Source organism: Ascidia mentula, chromosome 4, assembly GCF_947561715.1.
Source record: "Ascidia mentula chromosome 4, kaAscMent1.1, whole genome shotgun sequence".
In the NCBI taxonomy this organism is placed as follows: Eukaryota; Metazoa; Chordata; class Ascidiacea; order Phlebobranchia; family Ascidiidae; genus Ascidia; species Ascidia mentula.
In genome coordinates this window covers 16411200-16431734 of record NC_138569.1, presented here as the reverse complement: position 1 = coordinate 16431734, position 20535 = coordinate 16411200, and the positions used below count along the sequence as shown (strand labels likewise).

General features: G+C 39.1%; 6 protein-coding genes across 10 annotated transcripts; all 6 read left to right on the top strand.

Moving 5' to 3' along the window:
* The first annotated feature begins 1390 nt into the window (after window positions 1–1390).
* Window positions 1391–2283, top strand: LOC145897252 (uncharacterized). Its single transcript, XM_082985453.1, has one exon. It carries the CDS (start codon window positions 1480–1482, stop codon window positions 2281–2283), a length of 804 nt encoding a protein of 267 aa, XP_082841579.1. The 5' UTR covers window positions 1391–1479.
* On the top strand, window positions 2155–7217 carry LOC145897251 (formimidoyltransferase-cyclodeaminase-like). Of its 4 annotated transcripts, none has more exons than XR_014402371.1 (13): window positions 2341–2717; window positions 2804–2932; window positions 3019–3113; window positions 3496–3669; window positions 3723–3860; window positions 4157–4350; window positions 4481–4610; window positions 4755–4960; window positions 5162–5300; window positions 5587–5682; window positions 5915–6008; window positions 6402–6543; window positions 6972–7217. XR_014402371.1 is itself a non-coding variant. In XM_082985451.1 (12 exons), the coding sequence occupies exons 2-12, from the start codon at window positions 2480–2482 to the stop codon at window positions 5999–6001; spliced, it is 1626 nt and encodes a 541-aa protein (XP_082841577.1). In that variant the 5' UTR covers window positions 2155–2286; window positions 2456–2479; the 3' UTR covers window positions 6002–6367. The 4 variants fall into 4 exon arrangements, 2 of the variants coding, with proteins under 2 accessions (XP_082841577.1, XP_082841578.1); XR_014402372.1 differs by having other exon boundaries at window positions 5915–6023; XM_082985451.1 differs by lacking the exons at window positions 6402–6543; window positions 6972–7217 and adding an exon at window positions 2155–2286 and having other exon boundaries at window positions 2456–2717; window positions 5915–6367.
* Window positions 7218–7601: 384 nt separating this feature from the next.
* Window positions 7602–9809, top strand: LOC145898912 (uncharacterized). 2 transcript variants are annotated; one of them, XM_082987576.1, is made up of 7 exons: window positions 7603–7782; window positions 7860–8301; window positions 8361–8651; window positions 8733–8866; window positions 8959–9106; window positions 9165–9267; window positions 9332–9809. In XM_082987576.1, exons 1-7 carry the CDS (start codon window positions 7741–7743, stop codon window positions 9507–9509), a joined length of 1338 nt encoding a protein of 445 aa, XP_082843702.1. In that variant the 5' UTR covers window positions 7603–7740; the 3' UTR covers window positions 9510–9809. The 2 variants fall into 2 exon arrangements, with proteins under 2 accessions (XP_082843701.1, XP_082843702.1); XM_082987575.1 differs by having other exon boundaries at window positions 7602–8301.
* A 1436-nt stretch (window positions 9810–11245) lies between these two features.
* Window positions 11246–13752, top strand: LOC145899082 (uncharacterized). The gene is made up of 6 exons (XM_082987793.1): window positions 11246–12086; window positions 12210–12500; window positions 12612–12757; window positions 12844–12991; window positions 13274–13376; window positions 13475–13752. The coding sequence occupies exons 1-6, from the start codon at window positions 11297–11299 to the stop codon at window positions 13674–13676; spliced, it is 1680 nt and encodes a 559-aa protein (XP_082843919.1). The 5' UTR covers window positions 11246–11296; the 3' UTR covers window positions 13677–13752.
* Window positions 13753–14674: 922 nt separating this feature from the next.
* Window positions 14675–17102, top strand: LOC145898181 (uncharacterized). Its single transcript, XM_082986612.1, has 7 exons — window positions 14675–15302; window positions 15375–15665; window positions 15729–15874; window positions 15948–16095; window positions 16157–16259; window positions 16360–16558; window positions 16905–17102. Exons 1-7 carry the CDS (start codon window positions 14675–14677, stop codon window positions 17100–17102), a joined length of 1713 nt encoding a protein of 570 aa, XP_082842738.1.
* Window positions 17103–17718: 616 nt separating this feature from the next.
* LOC145898180 (uncharacterized) lies at window positions 17719–19585 on the top strand. The gene is made up of 6 exons (XM_082986611.1): window positions 17719–18295; window positions 18392–18682; window positions 18785–18930; window positions 18992–19139; window positions 19200–19302; window positions 19402–19585. Exons 1-6 carry the CDS (start codon window positions 17719–17721, stop codon window positions 19583–19585), a joined length of 1449 nt encoding a protein of 482 aa, XP_082842737.1.
* Window positions 19586–20535: the final 950 nt, after the last annotated feature.

Here is a 20535-nt window from a genome sequence, read left to right as displayed (position 1 = left end):
AGCTTCAGGCAGTCCTGCCTTAAAACGTTATGCTCAGAGCGTCGTTGAAACTTGGTATCTTCTCTTCTGCAGTGATAAAGTGCTCGTAAATTGAACCAGAGGGGTTCGAGGCAGACGAAGCGAAACGAATTGCCTTTTTCGGTGCAAAAGCGGGCGTGCTCGACGAGCGCCTCATTTTCACTTATATCTTCCTTATTTTTTCGTCGCCGATGATCGCTAGACGCTTTTGTCAAGCGAAAAGAATGCCAAGTATGCTGCGAGCAATGCTCGATCTGCGCAAGGCAAAAAAACTACTGCCAATGCTCCAAGTATACAAATAAAAAACTCCAACGTAGTTTTCAAGGTGTAGCGCAAATATACGTTTATCGAGCATACGTCGCTGGCACGTATTTTCTTACTATGTTGCCACATTCAATACAAAAGCGTATCCAACAAAAATAAACGCAAGCTCGAAGAGCAACTCTGGGCTATTACTAATTACTGAAACAATAAAAGCAGGAAGCTCTATAAGCTATTGTTGTAAGACTAAAACGTATAGGCTAGACTATACAACCATGGCTGAAAATCATGAACTGCAATTTTTGGGATTTTTTGGGAAGAACAGGGTAGTAGGCCTTGCATGGCTTACTTACGAGAAATAACAAATAATACAACAGACAACAATCTATAGCCTACACAATCAAAATTACAAGCAAATCGACTACTTACATGCTCTGATCTCCGATAAAGTTGACAAAAATAACATGGTTTAGGTTTTCATCGTAACTTATGCAGTGTAAGGCAACATTTTCAAGAGCTAGAATGAAAATCTGGCAAACATTTTTCAGACTCGAAATCCAATATGACATACAGCCATACCCATTTCCAACATTACAGCACAACGTCGACCATTACACCGACTGATTTAAAAAGCACACTTGAACAAAACCCACTTTCCTGCAAACAATGCGCTGAATCCAAACAAACTTTACGCCACTTGAAATTTGAAACACAACTTTCGGAAATGAAACATCATTCATTTTCCCCCGTTTGCGCCGAAGAAATGGCAAACAAGCCGGCGTTCGTGTTATTTAACCCTGTTGGATTTGAACTTGCTGCTGCCTATATTTCTACATTATAGGCGCTATAACGGGAGAGTCACAATATTACCTTTGTTTATTATTTATACTATCGTCAAAATTAATAGTTTCATTAAATTGTAAGCGCATTGTTTTGCAAACGAGTAGTAGCGCCAAAGAGATTGAACTGATTCTACCCTTCAAAGAATCTTATGTTTTGTAAAATAAAGGTAATAAGTGTAAAGTTTTTTTATGGCGCTCTATCATCGTGTAGTGGCCAAATAAACATGCGCGGCACCACTGGCACCAGAGAAAATCAAAACAATCGCCAATTCGCCAATGTCCTATAGCTGTTTGCACTGTTCGCAGAGCTACAAGAAGTGTTGACGGAACAAAGTAGGCGTTGTTTGGTTCTTAAAGTATGAAAACAACTATGAAAAAAGGAAGAAAATCGATTCGCACTTCAAACAGTGCCTTACTTTCCACTGAGACGAAAGCAAACATTGCCCCCTACCAACTCAGACGAAAAATAAACAAGCTCGACCAAAATTCATGGACTGTCCAAGATAAACAAAAATTATGTTCAGCAATGGAAAAAGTACTAAAGCCTGGATACTTTGTAAGTAACAGTGGCGTCAGTATTGAAACTGCGAAGAAGATTAAGTCACTTGCTCCCAGTATCTCCCATGGCGAAAGGGGAATTCATTATTATTTGAAACAAAACTGTGGAAAAGTCCGGGATTACCGAAAACGACATGACACACCCATAGATAAATGGGTAGAAATTATTGATGCAGTAACTCCAGACCACACTGATGTGGAACAGCAGCTGATTTCAACAATAATGGCGGCAATAGAAGAGGATGTTCCCGAATTAACACCAAAATCAAATACAAGCAAGGCCTTTCCGGAGCCAGATTATGGAGAAATATACAAATATTTGGCATGTGCCATTGCAAGCAAACCTTTGCCTGATTTGTCTCCAGTCTCAGCGTTAGTAGTTGAGGAGTGTATGCAGTCGTTAACAGAACAAATTAAATCTCTTGATGATAATGATTTAAGAAAAAATCTTCGCTCAACTTACTTATATTTAATCAAGGGATCGGCTGATGCTGCTGAAGAAGATGAAGAAGAAGTGATTAATCAGCTTAACACTCATTCCAGCATAGTTAACCCACTTGCAGTGTCGCAGAGTTCTATTATTCCAGTGCCACCAAATTTGTAAACAGTATGCGATCATGTTATGTTTTTTTCATTATTGTTTTAATGTTTTTCAAACACTACGGAATTGCGTCGAGTGGTTACTTTTTATTTGCAACAGAAAAGTGATCTTTGTTCAAACCTTAAACCACAAAAAGTTTTGGAGATGTTTGTTGCTGAACCACTTTTTCTTTTAGAATCTACTACAAAATTAATTTCCAATGTCAAAGCTAGTTGAGTGTGTTCCGAACTTTTCGGAGGGGCGAAGGTCTGAAGTGATAGAAGCAATTGCAAAAAGCATTCGTGATAGTGATGGTTGTTATTTGCTTGATGTTGATGTTGGGGAATCAACAAACCGCACTGTGTACACATTTGTTGGAAGTCCATCTAGTGTGGTCCAAGGCGCTTTAAATTCGGCAAAAACTGCTTATGACAATATTGACATGTCATTACACAAAGGTAACCCACATGGTGGAATGTTAAATTAGTAAAAGCTACCATTTCATGTTTTCTTACAAAAGTAACTCCACCTTTATTGTTACCAGGTGAACATCCCAGGTTTGGGGCTATGGATGTTTGTCCATTTATTCCTGTTCGAGGGACCACAATGGACGAATGCATAGAATGTGCTAATAATTTTGCCAAGAAATTGGGGGATTTACTTCAAGTTCCAGGTTTGCACAATGACTTAAAAATCACACCTGCCCACCCATAAATTATTCTATTTTACTCACAAATAATCCAATTGAAATTTTTTTAGTTTATTTGTATGCACAAGCTGCTAGATGCGATGAAAGAAAGTTGCTTCCTAATATTCGTTCTGGAGAGTATGAAAACCTCCCACAAAAACTGATGGTAATTAATCTTTAATGGTGGTAATGGAAACATTTTAAATATTGGCAACAAGTTGTGTGATTATATAGAAACAGTTGGTATATGCACTTGTGTTTTGTTATCTCTGTATATTAGCTCTGTTTGTATATGCCCACCACACAGTCATAGTTTTGTATAGCATGCTCAATTCATGTACTTTTCCTAATCGATTTATGCTTTTCAAACCATAGTTTTTCCGACAATACAGCAAGACTTCTATGTTTATGTGTACAGCAAATTTAAACATTGATGTGGCAAAACATTAAAGCAAATGGAAATGAATTTTGTTATTATTGCTCTTTTGAGCTACCTACTTAAAGAGTACTGTAAGTGAAACAATAATGTATTCATCATATTGATATAGGACCCAAACTGGTCTCCTGATTATGGAAAAGTGGAATTTGTGCCAAGGTGGGGAGCCACAGCCGTTGGGGCGCGTAACTTTCTAATTGCATACAACATCAACTTGATTAGCACCAAAGAGCAAGCTCACAAAATCGCACTCAATGTCCGAGAGACTGGTAGAGGACCAAAACTGGTACCAAAGCTTATTTATTTTTACATTATATGTTTAATGTAGTTATATTTCAGCGTGGAAGACTTAAAAGTGTGCAGGCAATTGGGTGGTATTTGGGTGAACACAATCTTGCTCAAGTTTCGGCCAATATCACTGATCTCAGTAAAACTAAAGTTCATGAGCTGTATGAGGAAGTTTGTGAAGATGCTAAGGTGGGGAAGTTTGTGAGATACAAAATATTGAACATGGTTTATTATTCTAGTCAATGTGAATTGGTTATTATATACATTTAAACATATTCTTTTGCTCACAAAAAGTAAGTATCAAAGCAGACACCAAACTTACCTTATAATATATATTAAAATATTGTCAATACAAGTGTGATGTATTATTTCTTAACCTTTCTTGTAAATGTGTTCCTAGTGCAGTCATTTTGTGAATTACACTTCGGTACACTGCATATGTCACAAGAGTAAAACAAGCAACATTTGTCTTGTGTCTTTTTAAGGAATATAATCTTCCAGTGGTTGGGTCCCAGATTGTTGGACTTGTTCCACTGCAGGCCATCCTGGAAGTAGCAGAGTTTTATATCGAGAAAGAAAAGTTATTTGTATTGGATGAATCTTCAAAAGTACAACTTGCCATTAGTAGACTTGGTCTGGACTCACTTGGGAAATTTGAGCCACAAAAGAAGATCATTGAGTAAGATGTAAAATATTGTTTCTCTACAATTTTACATGATAAAAAATCCTTTTGATACAAACTACTGTAGTGAAACTTTGTATGTGTTTGGTTTGAAATGAAACAATTGTATAACTTGTTCTGTTTTTAGGTATGCTGTTGCCAATGATGCCAAAGATTTTCCATTGGTCTCACAGACCGTCAAGCAGTTTGTCAGATCTGTTGGAAGTCGAACACCTGCCCCTGGTGGCGGGTCTGTATCTGCACTTGTTGCTGCTTTGGTAAATATGTAAATTATTGCAAACACGCTGCAACACATTTAAGTTTATTAAATTTTGATTTGTGCATACAAAATATTTCGTGTAGCTTTTATTTGGAATTTTGAAGCAAATATTGTGTAATCCAACGCCATTTTTTGTTGCAAGGGTGCTGCACTGTGTACCATGGCAGGTCAGTTGTCATATGGTAAAAAGCAATGGGAGTCTGTGGAGAATGTGATGAGAAAAAACATTCCCCCTGTGTATGATTGTATGATGGAACTTCTGCCGATGATTGACCGTGATTCCACTGCTTTCAACTCCTACATGCGGGCTCTGAAGCTGCCAAAGGGAACAGATGAAGAAATTAAAATGTACAACTTGATGAGTAAAAAATACTTAAATATGTTTTCTGCGGACAGTCGGCCACTCTTTCCACCTTGGCTCCATATTGCTTTAAAATGCATATGAATTCCACACTTCATTTGGGATTTTATGTTACCAACGAGAGATTTTTGTAAAATAAAACCAATCCCAGTATAACGGATTAAAATTGTGAACGCTCTTTATTCTAGAAGGGAGGAAGAAATGTTGAAAGGAATGCTGCAAGCCATTGAGGTTCCTCTTCAGGTAATGACCACATCTAACCAGGCCTGGCAAGCAGTGCAAGAGATCGCTCAATCCGGAAACAAGACCTGCCTTTCAGACATACAGGTTTGTGTTTCTGTGGTTCAGGCTGGCAAGTAACAAAATATTCAGTGGCACCTAACACATTGCAATACATTGCAAATTTTGAAACAAAGTAAATTTGTACAGGCTAGAAATTGAGAAGTATTGTGTCTTAAATTTTACATTAAAATCCCTCAAATCTTACCTTGTATTTTATTTGCTAATATCTTCTTGCATGACGTTCTTGGTTCGTTTAATATTTCAGCTTGGTATTAGTATTATGGATAGTAATAGTGTAATACCACCTATTTAAAGTATGTTTCGTTTTCAGGTTGGAGCAAGATGTTTGGAGCTTGGCGTTTGGGGAGCCTTGCAGAATGTGCTGATCAATCTGCCACAGATCAATGATGAAAACTTAAAAAGAAAAGTTTGTAGCAGCTAACTGAATAATTTACTGTTTCTCTTCCTAACATAACTTAAAAAGCACTTCTGGCAAACAAACTATTCATTGTAATCAACTTTCCGGTCCTAACGTACATCGGTTGGCTTACGATCGAAAGTTGATCAAAACATGTTTGCCACAAGAGCTTTATGAGTTGAGTTAGCAATATGCACTGAAGCGTCATCAACACAATTGAAACATCTTTTAATTCTTGCAGATTGAACAGGAATGTCATGAAAAAATGCAAGTTGCCGAGAAAGCATGCAAGGATGTGCTGGAAAGCTTGGAGAAAAGAAATTCTTAGATATTAAGTGCGCTTACAGCGGGTTTGTATTATTCGTATGCATTTACCTGTGGTTTTAACTATTTGCCTATGCTTTGCTCTACGCGTTTCTTAAATATGCAAGAATTATATTCAATTGCGCAGTAAACTGTTTACGTTGTTTTAAGGCTTCGTTACAATCATAATTTATGTTGGAATATGTGCTGATCATGCAAGTTTCGATCGTGCTTGTTCCACCGTCCTTTCGATATAGTGCGTGCAATAATTATGAAGTTGTGCAAGCTGCATGATTTTCTGTGTGAGGTGTTAGCTTTTAGACTGTTAATATGCAAAATATATATCGGTGTGTTTACTCCTACTTCCCAATAAACTGGTGGGTCTGTGTTGGTTCCTACGAAATTTTTTTTTTTTTGTCATGCAGCAAAACCCGATATACCGAATGAAGATTGACGTGTTGTGGTAAGAGATAGTTTGATGCCCAGTGGTATTTCCTGTCGCCCTCGATTGACAGCAGCACGAACCGTGTTGCTTTGGGGCGAGAGTTATCCAATGGACCAGGGCAGGTGGTAGTGGCATCATGCACACTTGTTTATGCTGAAATATTACTAACTTACCACTAGTTTACTTGACATTAATGGCGTTTGCCAGGAAAGTATCGGCTGACGAGGTTGGTTGTCATTGCGAAAAACTTTGCATGAGAAATGGTCCTGTAATTTTATTTCAAATTGACAGCTTCGATTCCTTGTGCACTTAAAATTCTCTTTTTTATCAAACAACATTTTGGAGAATTATTTTACAACGACTAGTACGACAGCCATTTTCCTCGGAAGTTCTATTTCAACTTGTTTAAAAAAATAAAAACACATTTATCGCAGTAATAACACAAATAACATTTATTTTACACTTTGCGTACATTTACGTATACCTTTTCCCCAATCTCCAATGAAATATTGTTGGCGATGATTATGGAAATATTGCATGTGCTTTTTAGGCGACCTAAGTATTAAAACAATTGCATGTCAATCACAAGCGACAACCACCACACTTCCTCGGCTGCATTGCTTCCTCTCAAATCACTTCGCAGCACAAAGTTTTCCTTCCTTATATTTAGTGCAGAAGTAATCAGGCCCTGTCGCATCTTTGGACAAATGCATGAGATAAAAAAATGCATTACATTACTGAATGTTAAGGAGTCTGTTTTAGATTTAAACATATAAGCAAGTCGTGGTAGGTATATGCGTGGTGACGCTTGGGCAATACAGTAGGTTTTTAATAGTTTTAAAAACATGAAGAAGACGTAATGTTGTCGATTTTAATAACATACTGTTTATAAGTTTGAATTTTTATCATATTTACCTCTTAAATTTTTGTGCTTAACACAAAAAAATAATTTGCTTTACTATGGTGATAAATTTTCCCCTTGTGAAAAGTTGATGTAAATATCCACAAATTTAAAAACGGGATTTAATTCAGACGTCAGTTTCTGCGACTGGATTGGTGAAAGATGCTAGATTCTGAACGACTGACGTTTTGAACTTTAACATAGATACTTACTGCTTGCGATAGGTTCACGATCGACAGTTTAGTTCCTATAATAACTTGTTTTACATTTGAGTTTTAAAGCATTTACGTTTACTTGAATCAGCGATAAAAACCAAAGTTAAATATTCTGCACAACTAGTGACGTAATCAAACGAAGCACATATTCTATATCACACGTATTTAATCGACGGAAACCATGAGTGGTTTCAACGACACCGATGGCATGGAAAATATGGAGGAGTCGTCAGGTTTGTTTCCTGGTATGTATAGTTATTTTCTGATGGAAAACTTGATTCCCGTCGAAAAGTCAGAGGGAAATTTGTACCCAAAACCGCAGGAAAACACATCACATTTGCTTCCAAGCCCAGATATGGAAAACAACACACATCCGATTGTGGACAATATTTTCGGAGTGAAAAACCTAGCTAACGTTGATGAGACTTTCGATGGTGTGTTGAAAGACAACTCAACATTCACAAGATTTGCAATGGCAAACGGCAGTCGCACACCAAGCGTGACGTTTGCTTGGGCGTTTTACGGTTTTCCAGCTTTCTGCTCAAACTCGGCACCAGAGTTATGCGCAGACGTTCCCATAATGCAGTGTCAGGAATGTAACATGCCAGCGGCCGGTTTGCTCCTTTTCGTTATTATAGCTTTGGCGCTGGGAATCATACTCAGCAATCTGGCAGTTGTGATCTTGTTTGCAAGAGAAAAGTCTTCTTTTACCGGTAGTTGCGGCAAAATTAAGGCGTCACTGGCTGTGGCTGACATGTTGACAGGTAAGCAATTCACCATTTCATTCGACTTTTCGCGTTGCTAGTTTGGTTTACATATACAGGATTACTACTCTTATGTATCGCGTTACCAAATATCGCCATGACGCTCAACTCTACTGCAAACGATCTCCTTCGGTTCACAATCTCCCTTCAAGGATCCGCTTTGGCTTCAGCGGGTGGTGTTTTGTATTTATTAATATACACCTCATCACTCTACCACTTGGCCTTCCTCTGCCAGCAGCGCTTTTTCGCCATCAAGTGGCCGATATCATACAAGCATCAGCCAATGCGCATCACTTACATTGGGCTTGCCATTGTCTGGAGCATAGCATTGCTTTGTGCCTTGTCACCCCGTAAGTTTCAGTAAAAATTATGAATAATACAACCTCCGTAATAATGTAGGCCTAACAATCATATATTTTTTATTGTTTTAGTTTGCTTTCCAAACCTACTGACATTTGGGTACCAGCATCTAATTTTCCTCTTTAATGTTACCTTGGTTACAACCGATCACACTCCCTTTGTAGCAATGTTCGTGGCTATATTTATTGTTCCTTACGTTTTAATGGTAAGCGTGTTTCATGTGTAAATGTAGCATTAATTAAGTAAACACCTTGCATGTATGCGAATAATTAGAAACATCAATCAATATATTTTTAGACGATCCTGTCTGCTCTTACGGGATATTACGTAGCCAAGAATGCAAGAAAATCAAGTCAAATCCAATCTACGTTGTCCGCACGTAAGCGGGAGGTTATAGTTTTTGCTACTTTGGCAGCGATGCAACTTGGATTCACAATCACATTGGGTACCTCTTAATGATATAACATGCTGCTCTTGGTGTAACGTTTATATCTTCTTTCCAGTTCCTGTTGTCGTGATTGTATTCATGAGTTACGCCGACATTTTGAATTCCAACAATGTGGCAGTGCCTTACTTAACTTGCTATTACATGTCCATGTCTAACAGGTACGGAGATACATTACAAATTATGACAATCGAGATTGCATTGTTTTGATTGTTGTATTTTTAGTTTGGTGAATGTGTTGGTGTACAGCGTAGCGGACCAAAAGTTTCGAAGATCTGTCGTGGATTTTTTCTGTATTTGCTGCCCAAAGACAAAACAGAATAAAAGCAACACTTCAAGCACTGCGGCTGAAAAATCAAGGAAAGGGGTTTACAGCAAATCATCGCAAGTCAACGTTCCCTAATCTTTTTTTTATGTGTGTGCATTTGCTTTTTTGTGTACATAGTGTTGTTGTGGCAAAACAGCCCAAGGGTTGTGCTTAACACTTGATGCAGCGATAGAAAAAAATTAAAAATCTGTAGTTTTAACTTTACCAAGACCAGAAAAGTGTACATAACTTTTTGACAACTCTTGAAAACCACAGACATGTTTGTTTTCGGTTGTATCTAAATGTATGCGTGTTGTGCAAAAAAATGTGCTGCAATCGCAAATGTTCCTACTTTTATTGTTCGTCTAACTTCATGAGAAGATTAATTTAGTGGTAGTGCGTTAAGAATGTTTGTAAAGATAGTTGAAAATATTACATATGCGAAGTGACACCAGGCTGTCCGAACTCTATTTTTTGTTTGAGCAGATCACAGACATGTTTCTGTACAAGGTGTGTGCAAAGGCTCGAATGTCCATATACACCAATGAAAATGTCTGTTGTTTTTGTGATTCGATCAAGCAAGTAAACAGAGGAGGATGCATAACGGCAAAGATTTTCCAATGTTGCGTAATATTTAAATATAAATTCGCCTCAGTGGTTGTTTTGAACACCTGTTTCCCATTTCCAAGTGACGTAATATACACACAGTAAAGTACGTCCTTGTTTGAATTATCAATCATGAAGTTATCCCTACAGAGTTTCCGTACGTTGCTCACTATGCTTCGGACGTGCGTCACACTTTGAAACATCAAGGTGGCAGACATAAAAGGTTCAAGCGTAACATATTTCATGCAGTGCTTCTGTACGCGTGTAACAAAAATATGTGCATAGACTTGTACGTCTATACTATAAAACAATGGATTGTTAGTTGTTTGGGGCTGTTGCTCAATCATGAGTTAACTGTACAGGGTGATGAGATTGGTGAATATTATCGTTGCCTCTGGTGTTTATGTGTTATATTTAAAATAATTAGGTCTAGTTAGGTTTTGCTCAAAAAACTTCGGTGCATGCAAATGTAGGACACCAAATCCTTTAAAGGCCGTGCCAGTTTCACATGCGTTCACCATTCCACATCAGTATATTCCGACTAATTTATCTCGCACGATTGCGTTCCAGATTAATTCTTGCCTTCAAGGCAAGAAAAGCTGATTGAAACAAGAAAGGGATCCTGTGACAACTGTTTAGAATGTTTAGAATGACCAATCATGCGCCTGCGGTAACCTTAGCTTTCACGTCCATTTATTCGGGTAAAAGAGCAAATAGATTAAAACACAAAAACAGTTTGGACCTTTTTGAAAAGGTACGCAAACATTTGTCTCGAGTTGACCGATGTAAAATCTGAAATGAGTATTTGCACTTACATTGTTGATACCAACACAGAAGATTAGTCACGAAATTTTTAACAGAAGCTCGTGTCGGGCAATCAGGGTTCATAATTTTTTTAATTTAGGCGTGAATCACAACACGATTTAACCACATTTACTTACATGCATCTTGTGCCAGCTATCACGTTTTTTGGTATATTTTTGATTAATTTATACCAGGGTTTTCCATGGCTATGCAAAAATGGGCTTTGTGAACAATTTTGGATTAAGTTGAATTTTCAGCTGAGTGGCGCTTGGTCGTTTGTGGTTTCGTCGCTTGGGTTATGAGGAAGTAGCAGTGTTTGACAGGCCCAGTTGAGAAAAAGAGACATTTAAACTAGCAGCAGATTACAACTGGTTGAGTTTACTGCTAGAAATAATACTATGTTATATTTGTTTAGGTATAAGGTTTAGTAGCTGAACGAACTCTTGTGCTTTGGTTGAAGAAAAAAGATAGAGATGATGAACTTTTCAACAGCGTCTGCAACCTTTCTAAACGGTACATCAGGCAATGTTACAACTACGGCACCCTGGCTAGAGGTTGAAGAACCACTTATTGCCGAAGCTTTCATTCAAACTTTCGTACCCTTAGAAGAACCTAGTTTTGAATACTTTGTGCCGGATATTGCGATACCAGAACTTCTGTTAACAGAGCCCCCAAAAACAATTACGCAGCAACCGCCCACTGAAAAAACTGAAGATATTCAGGGATTTATCCCCCACTTCGTCCCGATACCTGCTTCTAGTTCATCATCACCATTATCTACACCAGGTAGCACTTCAACACACGGCGCTACAAATTTTAATTCTACCGCTTCGAGGTTTATTACCAACTTTTCACCAACGGTCAGCTCAACCATCATGACAGAGGTAAACAATGCAACCTTCACCGCAAGAAACATGAGTTTCCCGACAACTGGAAAGTTTGATCCAGAGGTAAACAATGCAACCTTCACCGCAAGAAACATGAGTTTCCCGACAACTGGAAAGTTTGATCGAGCATTTTACGGGTTTCCTGCTTTTTGTTCCAACGCTGCTCCTGTTTCATGTGCTAACGAAATTCTTAGTCACTGTCAGGAGTGCAACATGGCCTCGGCTGGCTTCTTCATTTTCGTAGTCGTGGCTCTTGCCTTGGCAATCATTCTCAGCAATGCCCTGGTTGTTATCGTGTTTGCCAAAAACAAATCCACATTCACCGGGAGTTATGGCAAAATCAAGGCGTCTCTGGCGGTGGCTGACATGCTGACAGGTACGCTTATTTAAATAAGACCAAAAGCTCATGGAAAATACATGATAGTTTTGAAACACAAAATTGGGCGCATATAACAAATTCAATTAGGCAACATTTTGAAGTAGTGCTTTGCATATGCAGGAGTGCTTCTCTTAATCGTTGCGCTGCCAAACATCTCCAAAACACTCAACTCCACCGCAAATGAGCTCCTCCAATACGCGATCTCACTCCAAGGATCACCGCTTGCATTAGCAGGAGGAGTTTTTTACATCTTCATTTACACCTCATCCCTCTATCATCTTGTCTTTCTTGGACAGCAGCGATTGTACGCGATTAGGTGGCCGATTTCCTACAAGCAGCAACCGTTGCGCAACACTTACATTGGCTTGGCCGTAGTGTGGTCCTTTGCTCTGCTCTGTGCTGTTTGCCCACGTGAGTAATAAGTGTTGTTGTTCTCGCAATTTCTTAGTTGTTTCTTCAACAAACGGTTTAAAATTTATTCAGATTTTGTTATTTTGTGATGGTTCGATTTCTATTTTACAGTGTGGTTTCCTAACGTATTTTCGTTTGGCTATCAGCATCTCATCTTCCTGTTTAATCTCACTTTGACCCAAGTCAGTCGAACACCCGACTTTTCTTCGCTTATAGCGATGATGGTCGTAGTCTTTGTTGTCCCGTATGTTGTTATGGTAAGTTACAAACGAACTATATTATGCTGAAAAATATGTTTTGAGAAACAAATTGTGGAGTGGGTGTAGCAGCATTTCCTTTGTAGACCATTCTCTCCGTTCTAACTGGATGCTACGTCGCACGTCACCTGAAAAAGTCCAGCAAAATGAAATCGACTTCATCTGCGAGAAACCGTGAGGTGATGGTATTCACTACGCTGGCTGCCATGCAAATTTGTTTCACAATAACTCTGGGTAAGTCAAAAAAGGGAAGATACTTTTACAAAATGTTTTTCCATTGTCAGCAACAAACAACCTAAGTATTTTTTACGAATTAAAGAATTATTAGTCGATCACCACCAAGCTGAACAGGCTGATTCCTGGAGTCTCTTTGGTGGTTTGTCCTGAGTATTACGTTAACTACAAATCCATGCATAAAATCCTCATTTCGTGCAAATTTAGTTTGTGCGTTGGATAAACATTCAACAAGTCCTATACTTACTTGGTCTGCGATATTGAAAATTGTTTTTCTTTTAGTTCCCTTAATTGTGGTTGTGGTTATGTCTTACGCGGGAGCGCTAAACACAAGCAACATCGCAGCGCCCTACGTCATTTGTTTCTACATTTCTATGTCTAACAGGTGAGACAACTAAATCCGTGATTTTTTACGGTATTTTTGGTTTGCAATGTTTAATTTTCACCGAGATACGACATACTTATTTACACGTTTTTTTACAGTTTGGCAAACGTGTTAGTGTACAGCGTGGTTGACAAAAAGTTTAGAAACTCGGTAAGGGAACTCTTCTGTGCTTGCTGCCCGAAAGCTCTTCGTGAAAAAACGGAATCAACCGCTGGATCGTCAGGAGTCAAAAAGACTCAGAGTACCCTTTTCAACAAATCAAAGGAAGTGTCGAAATCTTCCCAAGCCGACACTGTGTGACGGAGCAACTATATCGTCTGTATATAAATACATATACGTATGTTACCACGTATATATACGTCATTGCGAACCCTTAGTCATTGTCTTGGGTTTGTTTTGTAATCGTCGAACTTTAATATCTGTAGTTACAAATGGTGAGTTTCCACTTGCGTAGAAACGTATTACCGGGGCTTTTTACGTAGAAACGTTTTTTGCAATGACGTATATACGTGGCTGCATATAGCAACCAGACGAAGAAGCTACATGACATCACGCGTGGATGATGAACGACTTGTTTGTTCTAAATACATCCTGGTTGCTGCTTATGTTGCACGTTCCTTTTATTTTTCTTGCCTTCCGCTGTATTCTACTGTAGCACATCTATTCCCTATACATTTTTTTTACTTTGGTCATGTAAGCAACTGTCATGTAAGAAAACAAAATATAACCCTGTGAATAAACCATTCATTTTCAAATTCTCCAAGGAATTGCTAGAAAAATACAAGGTGTACAGTAAAACAATATTATGTCCGTTACTACAGATCGCCTGTTAGAAACATTGCATGAAGCCAATAACAAACCACAGTCTTATATAATTCTGTCTTTACTTGTGGGTGCGTGATATGGGTCATGCGTATAACCCATTCCGACCCCAGATCTCTATATGACTACGTGCTGCCCAACATGCATTTGGTTTGCTTTAAATGCAAGGAACACAGGGATGTTATGGCAGAGCGTGATGTTTTCGTTGAGCTGTTACCGCAGTATAAGCTGGAAATAAAGAATGAGACTAAAGATTTGTTTCGATATGTTTACATTTTAGCGAGGCTGACGAAAGTTTTTGCAATTTTAGTTTTAGCGACGCTGCATAAATGTGCGTGACACCATCAGAAACCTAATTGATAATTAACTTTATCTTTGCTGCCAAATCACTGCAACAAGTGTATTATTTTAGGAGAGCAGAATTTGCAAAATTGCCAGCAGACTGCTTCTAAGAAACGCATTTAAAGACCAGGAGCATGAGTATTTCTGCTACGACTAAAGTGATGAACGCCAGCAGTTTAAATATCTCCCTTGAAATGATTTCCAACCAAGGCCATTCATTCATTCAAAACTTTGTTGGATTTGGGCCGGTGTTTATGGCGCCCGAAAATGCGGTACCGGTAACTGCATTACCAACAACAACAACCGAAAAAACTCGAACACCCGCGACGCCTCTGGAATTCCCTGCACCCGTTCTGACGACAACTACATCCCAGCCAAGTCTTGCTTTTTTTCTGCCTGAAACTCCTGGATTCATACCAAACTTTGAGACGACACACAAAACATATGCATCGACAAATAACGCCACAGCATCACCTAACTCAACTATTTCGACAAATCAACCAATTGATCGGGCGTTTTATGGATTTCCTGCGTTCTGTTCCAATTCGGCACCCGTGCTGTGTGCAGACGTGCAATTAAATCAATGCAACCAGTGCAATATGGCCGCTGCCGGGTTTTTTATTTTTATTGTGGTTGGCCTGGCTCTTGCAATTATCCTTGGCAATCTTCTGGTCGTTATCTTGTTTGCCAAAGATAAATCCGCTTTTACTGGTGGTTACGGGAAAATCAAAGCATCTCTAGCTGTTGCGGATATGCTAACAGGTAAGAAAAGATGTATGTGATAAATTGTGTGAATTTTGTTATCCTGTTGCATTGACAATTCAACATTTTTAGGAGTGCTTCTGCTGGGCGTCGCAATGCCAAACATTCTTATGACGCTTAACTCCACGGCTAACGATCTCCTCCAGTACGCCATCTCAGTCCAGGGATCTCCACTGGCTTCAGCAGGTGGAGTTTTCTACGTATTTATCCATACTTCATCACTCTACCACCTGGCCTTCCTCTGCCAACAGCGATACTACGCCGTAAGATGGCCCATAGCTTACAAGCAAAAGTCTATGCGCAGCACCTACATTGGCCTGGTAGCAGTGTGGGCAATTGCTGGGACCTGTGCTGTATCACCCCGTAAGTTGATTGGAAACATTTTTTTTATTGCGAAATATTTTCGTGATTATTGCTTTATTGCAGTTTGGTTTCCCATGTTTTTTACCTTCGGGTACCAGCAACTGATCTTTCTCTTCAATCTCACATTGGCCCAAATTACCGTTTCGCCCGATTATTCACCGTTGATTGTAATGGTCGTTCTTGTGTTCATTCTCCCTTTTCTGACGATGGTGAGTAATCCAAAATTACATTACCACGATAGTTTATATCGCACCATTTTAAACACATCCTTTATATTTTAAGACAATTCTGACCGCATTTACCGGATGTCAAGTAGCGGAACACATGAAACAATCCAGCAAACTTCACTCGATTTCCGCCGCGAGAAACCGGGAAGTGATGGTGTTTGCCACCTTGGCTGCAATGCAGATCGGATTTACTCTAACTCTGGGTAAGCTTCGGTCAAACTGGAGTAAATGATAACAAAGTGGTTAATTATACTTTTTACACAGTCCCTCTCATCGTGGTGGTGATACTGACGTACAGTGGTGACTTAAATACTGATAATATTGCGGCTCCCTACGTCATTTGCTTCTACGTTTCCATGTCAAACAGGTATCGACATAATGTGTGTTTTATGAGAAACCTAACGTCTACCTACCATGCACCATTTCGTTTAAAACAAATTATTACCCATGCCCCCCCCAATTTACAGCTTGGTAAACGTGCTGGTGTACAGCGTGGTGGACAAGAAGTTTAGGAAATCGGTGAAGGAACTGTTTTGTGCCTGCTGCCCGGAAATCATCCGCAAGCGTGTTGCAGAATCGTCCGTCGGAACGTACGGACACAAACCAACGCAAAGTACTATGTTGTCCAAGAAAGGCCAATCTTCCAAATCCTCACCAGTCGCCAGTGTGTGACAAATCTCGTTTTGTTTTATTGTTACGATCGTCACACTCCTTGATTCACAGATTTAACAAAACCAGTGAGCATACGCAGGCGAATTGTGGACAAACATATTTTTTTTACTTGGTTTCTGTATAATTGGTATTTTAGTGCAGTAAGTGCCTTTCTATTATGTATGTGTAATCTCCCAAACACCTTTTGTATATGCATTAAGTTACTGTGCTGTTAACATTGTTTTTAAGAAGTCACCAGTTACTTGTCCACTATATCACATTACCGGGACAGAGATTATACCAAAACTGCTTTGCGAAAAAATGCTTAGCGCATATTTTTTGAAACAAACGTTTCTCAAAGGGGTTTTATTCACCAATTAGCGCTGATGGAAGGTTTTTCGTAGGTCGGGACCAACGTGAAATGGATGCGTTTAGCACGCCCGTTATCTACCATGATGAAATGACCAAGAACCGCCTTATCTTGGTTATAAACGGAAAATGTTATTTAAAAATAGGGGGTGTTGACCAACCAGCAAAGTTCAAACTTTTTAAGAGCTAATTTTGTGTTTTGTTACCGACAGCAATTTACATACTTCAACGATACGATCACATAAATTATCTCAGTTTGTTTGCACAACGCGATGTGTCTCAAAGCCACGCACACAGGAATGACAGGAAGTCGTTATCAAAGCTGCTTGGTGTAATAAACAACATATACTTAAAAGGATGTTTAGGGTAATTGCGTAGTACACGTGATACACAATATCCTCAAGCACATTTGACTTGAAACTATTAAACCTTGCCGTTTTGGCAGCGCTTAGATAGTATCGGCGTGCAAGGCCAAGAGAACAAAATTTAAAGAGTGGCACACACTGTTGCGAACGTTTGTATCATTACGAAAGAATAAAAATATGAAACGTATAGTTTTAGATTATACACAGCACAAGTGTACCGTAAATGCCTATACTCTCCGTACAGTCGTTTCGTTTATGACTATCAGTCATTATCAATGCTGTTATAACGAGCTGTGATGATGAGTTGAAAAGATGAGAGAAATGTGTAAGTAAACTATGGAAAATTGCCAGTCAGGAAACGTTAATGTGTCAGTTCATTGGTTAAGATACAGGAGCTAATAGACACAATATAAACTTTCGATAAACCACAAATCCAAAAGGATGAATTCGACAATCTCATTGACTGAAAATGCAACAACTGGGAGTATGCCAGTAATTGCGGATGTATTCATACCAAACTTTATCATCAGGCGACCAGATCCCTTCCTCATTCAGACAACCATTCCACCAGATCCCTTCCTCATTCAGACAACCATTCCACCAGAAACGACATCATTGTTTCTTGCAAACGAAACCAGTTGGCAAACACCAGCAGTGAATTCAACGCGCTTTCCGATGCTATCGCCAGGCACTGGTTTTATACAATTCTTTTTACCACCGAATACATACAAAAACACGAGTGTAAATACCAGCACTGCAATCGATCAGGCGTTCTACGGGTTTCCGGCGTTTTGTTCCAACTCAGCTCATGTTATATGTGCTGATGTACCATTGAACCAATGTGCCCAATGCAGTATGGTCGGCGCCGGTTTTTTCGTTTTCGTGGTGGTCGCTCTCGCGTTGGCGATCATTGTTAGCAACCTATTGGTTATTGTTTTGTTTGCAAGGGAGAAATCCTCATTCTCTGGGAGTTACGGAAAAATTAAAATTTCACTGGCAGTAACGGACATGCTCACAGGTTAGTAATGATGCCCGACAATATTGTGACATTTTTTAAACATATAGTTTCTTTGTCTGTTTAACTTTATAAAACAAGTTTATTTGTTAAACGAAGGAGTGATTCTTTTAATCATCGTACTGCCAAACATCTCTAAAACACTCAACTCCACTGCAAATGAACTCCTCATTTACGCGATCTCACTCCAAGGATCACCGCTTGCATCAGTAGGAGGAGTTTTCTACATCCTCATCTACACTTCATCACTCTACCATCTGGTCTTTCTCGGACAGCAGCGACTGTATGCGGTTAAGTGGCCAATGGCATACAAGCATCAAGCGTTGCGGAACATCTACATTGGCTTGGCCGTAGTGTGGTCAATTGCTGTGGTCTGTGCCGTGTCCCCACGTGAGTAAAGCAATTTACATTCCACGAATACAACACTGGTTGTATAAATAAAGATTTATTGTGTACAAAAAAAGCAGAAGTTCAACGTTCATTTTGTTGTAGTTTGGTTTCCGAATGTCTTTGGCTTCGGCTACCAACATCTGATTTTCCTTTATAACCTGACATTGGCCAAAGTAAGCCCGAATCCAGGTTATTCTCCTTTTATCCCAATGATGGTGGTGGTTTTCGTAATCCCTTATGTTCTCATGGTAAGTAGTGTGCGTTGTCATTTTGAACTACAATACTGCCTGCTAAGGAAGGTATTTGTAGATGTTTCTTTCTGTTCTCACTGGATATTACGTCGCACAACATGTTAAGAAATCAAACAAAATAAAATCGACTACATCGGGAAACAAGCGCGAAACAATGGTTTTTGTCACTTTGGCTGTGATGCAAATCATGTTTACCATAACTCTTCGTAAGTATAGGCCATTTAATGTTTTACTAACATCTTGTAGCGGAAAGATCTTGTTTCCAGTTCCTGTCATCGTGGTAGTGGTATTGACTTACACCGGAGCTTTGAACCCCACCAATATATCTATTCCCTACATCGTTTGCTTTTATATCTCCATGTCAAACGGGTACGACTGTTTAAGTAACGTCTTGTGTGAAATTCGTTTCATAAATGAACAATGCCTGGTAAATTTACCAGTGTGTTAAGTGCAAAAATTTCTTTTCAGCCTGGTGAATGTGCTGGTATACAGTACTATTGACAACAAGTTTAGAAAGGCTGTGAGGGAACTAGTCTACACATGTCACTCCACAACTCGTCGTGCACAACAACGATTGACCACTGGAACGGGTTCGCATCAGAAATCAAACAAAATTGATTCAAGAAAAGTGACGCACATGGAGAGCGTGTAGTGCAAGCGTTTCTCCTTACTGTTGTTCCAAATCACACAAAGATATACATAGTATGCTGCTGGAAAACGCAGTGTTGCAGTGTTGAGACCTTAAATCAATACAAATTCGCAACTGCTGGCTACGAACTAAGATTTAGTGCTTTGTTTGATTTCTTTGTGACAGTTTAACCAAATCCTCTTTTTGAACTTTTGAAGTTATATGTTTGTATTTGTGTCAGTGGCGAAAAATACGTGCACATGTTATGGGGGAAAGAATGAGAAATGTTTTAATCGTGTATTGCGACCACCGCCCGATACGAACCTTGCAGAGGAACTAACATTTAGCCATGGTCTTTTGTGGATTGTTCCAGCAGACAACAAATATATGTATGTGAAACTAAAATTACATTTTCTTTTCATCGTGCTTGGTGCGGTAGAATGCACCCTAGAAACTCATTTTTGGAACAAACGCATTTTAAAACTGCTTTTTGCAAATTTTGCAATGTCTTTGTATCATCTACTTATTTCGTGTTTTGCTCCTGACATTGTTGCCCGATAATTTAATGAGTGTGAAAATAAAATTAACTTTACACAGCATAGCTTTCAGGGACACAGCTAAAACTACACCACACATGACAGGAAGACGGTTAAGTTTTGTGACAAAACGTAGCTAGTTGTAGGATGTTTGTGCGGTGATTAGCTTACATAATATACAAAACCGTCAAGTGCATTTGACTTCCACCTGAGTTTTAGAAACAGAGCGGGGTATAGACAGGGTATCGCTGTGCAAAGGCAAGAGAAAAATATTAAAGTGTTTCGCTACCATAGGGGATTTTTGCAGCTAATGCAAACGTTTGAACGTTAGCAAACCCAAGAAAAGACTATTAGCAGGAATACGAATGTTATTTCATAGAGACGGGACAATGTGCCATGAAGAAGCATACATTTATTCACAAACTTCCTACTGTTGCT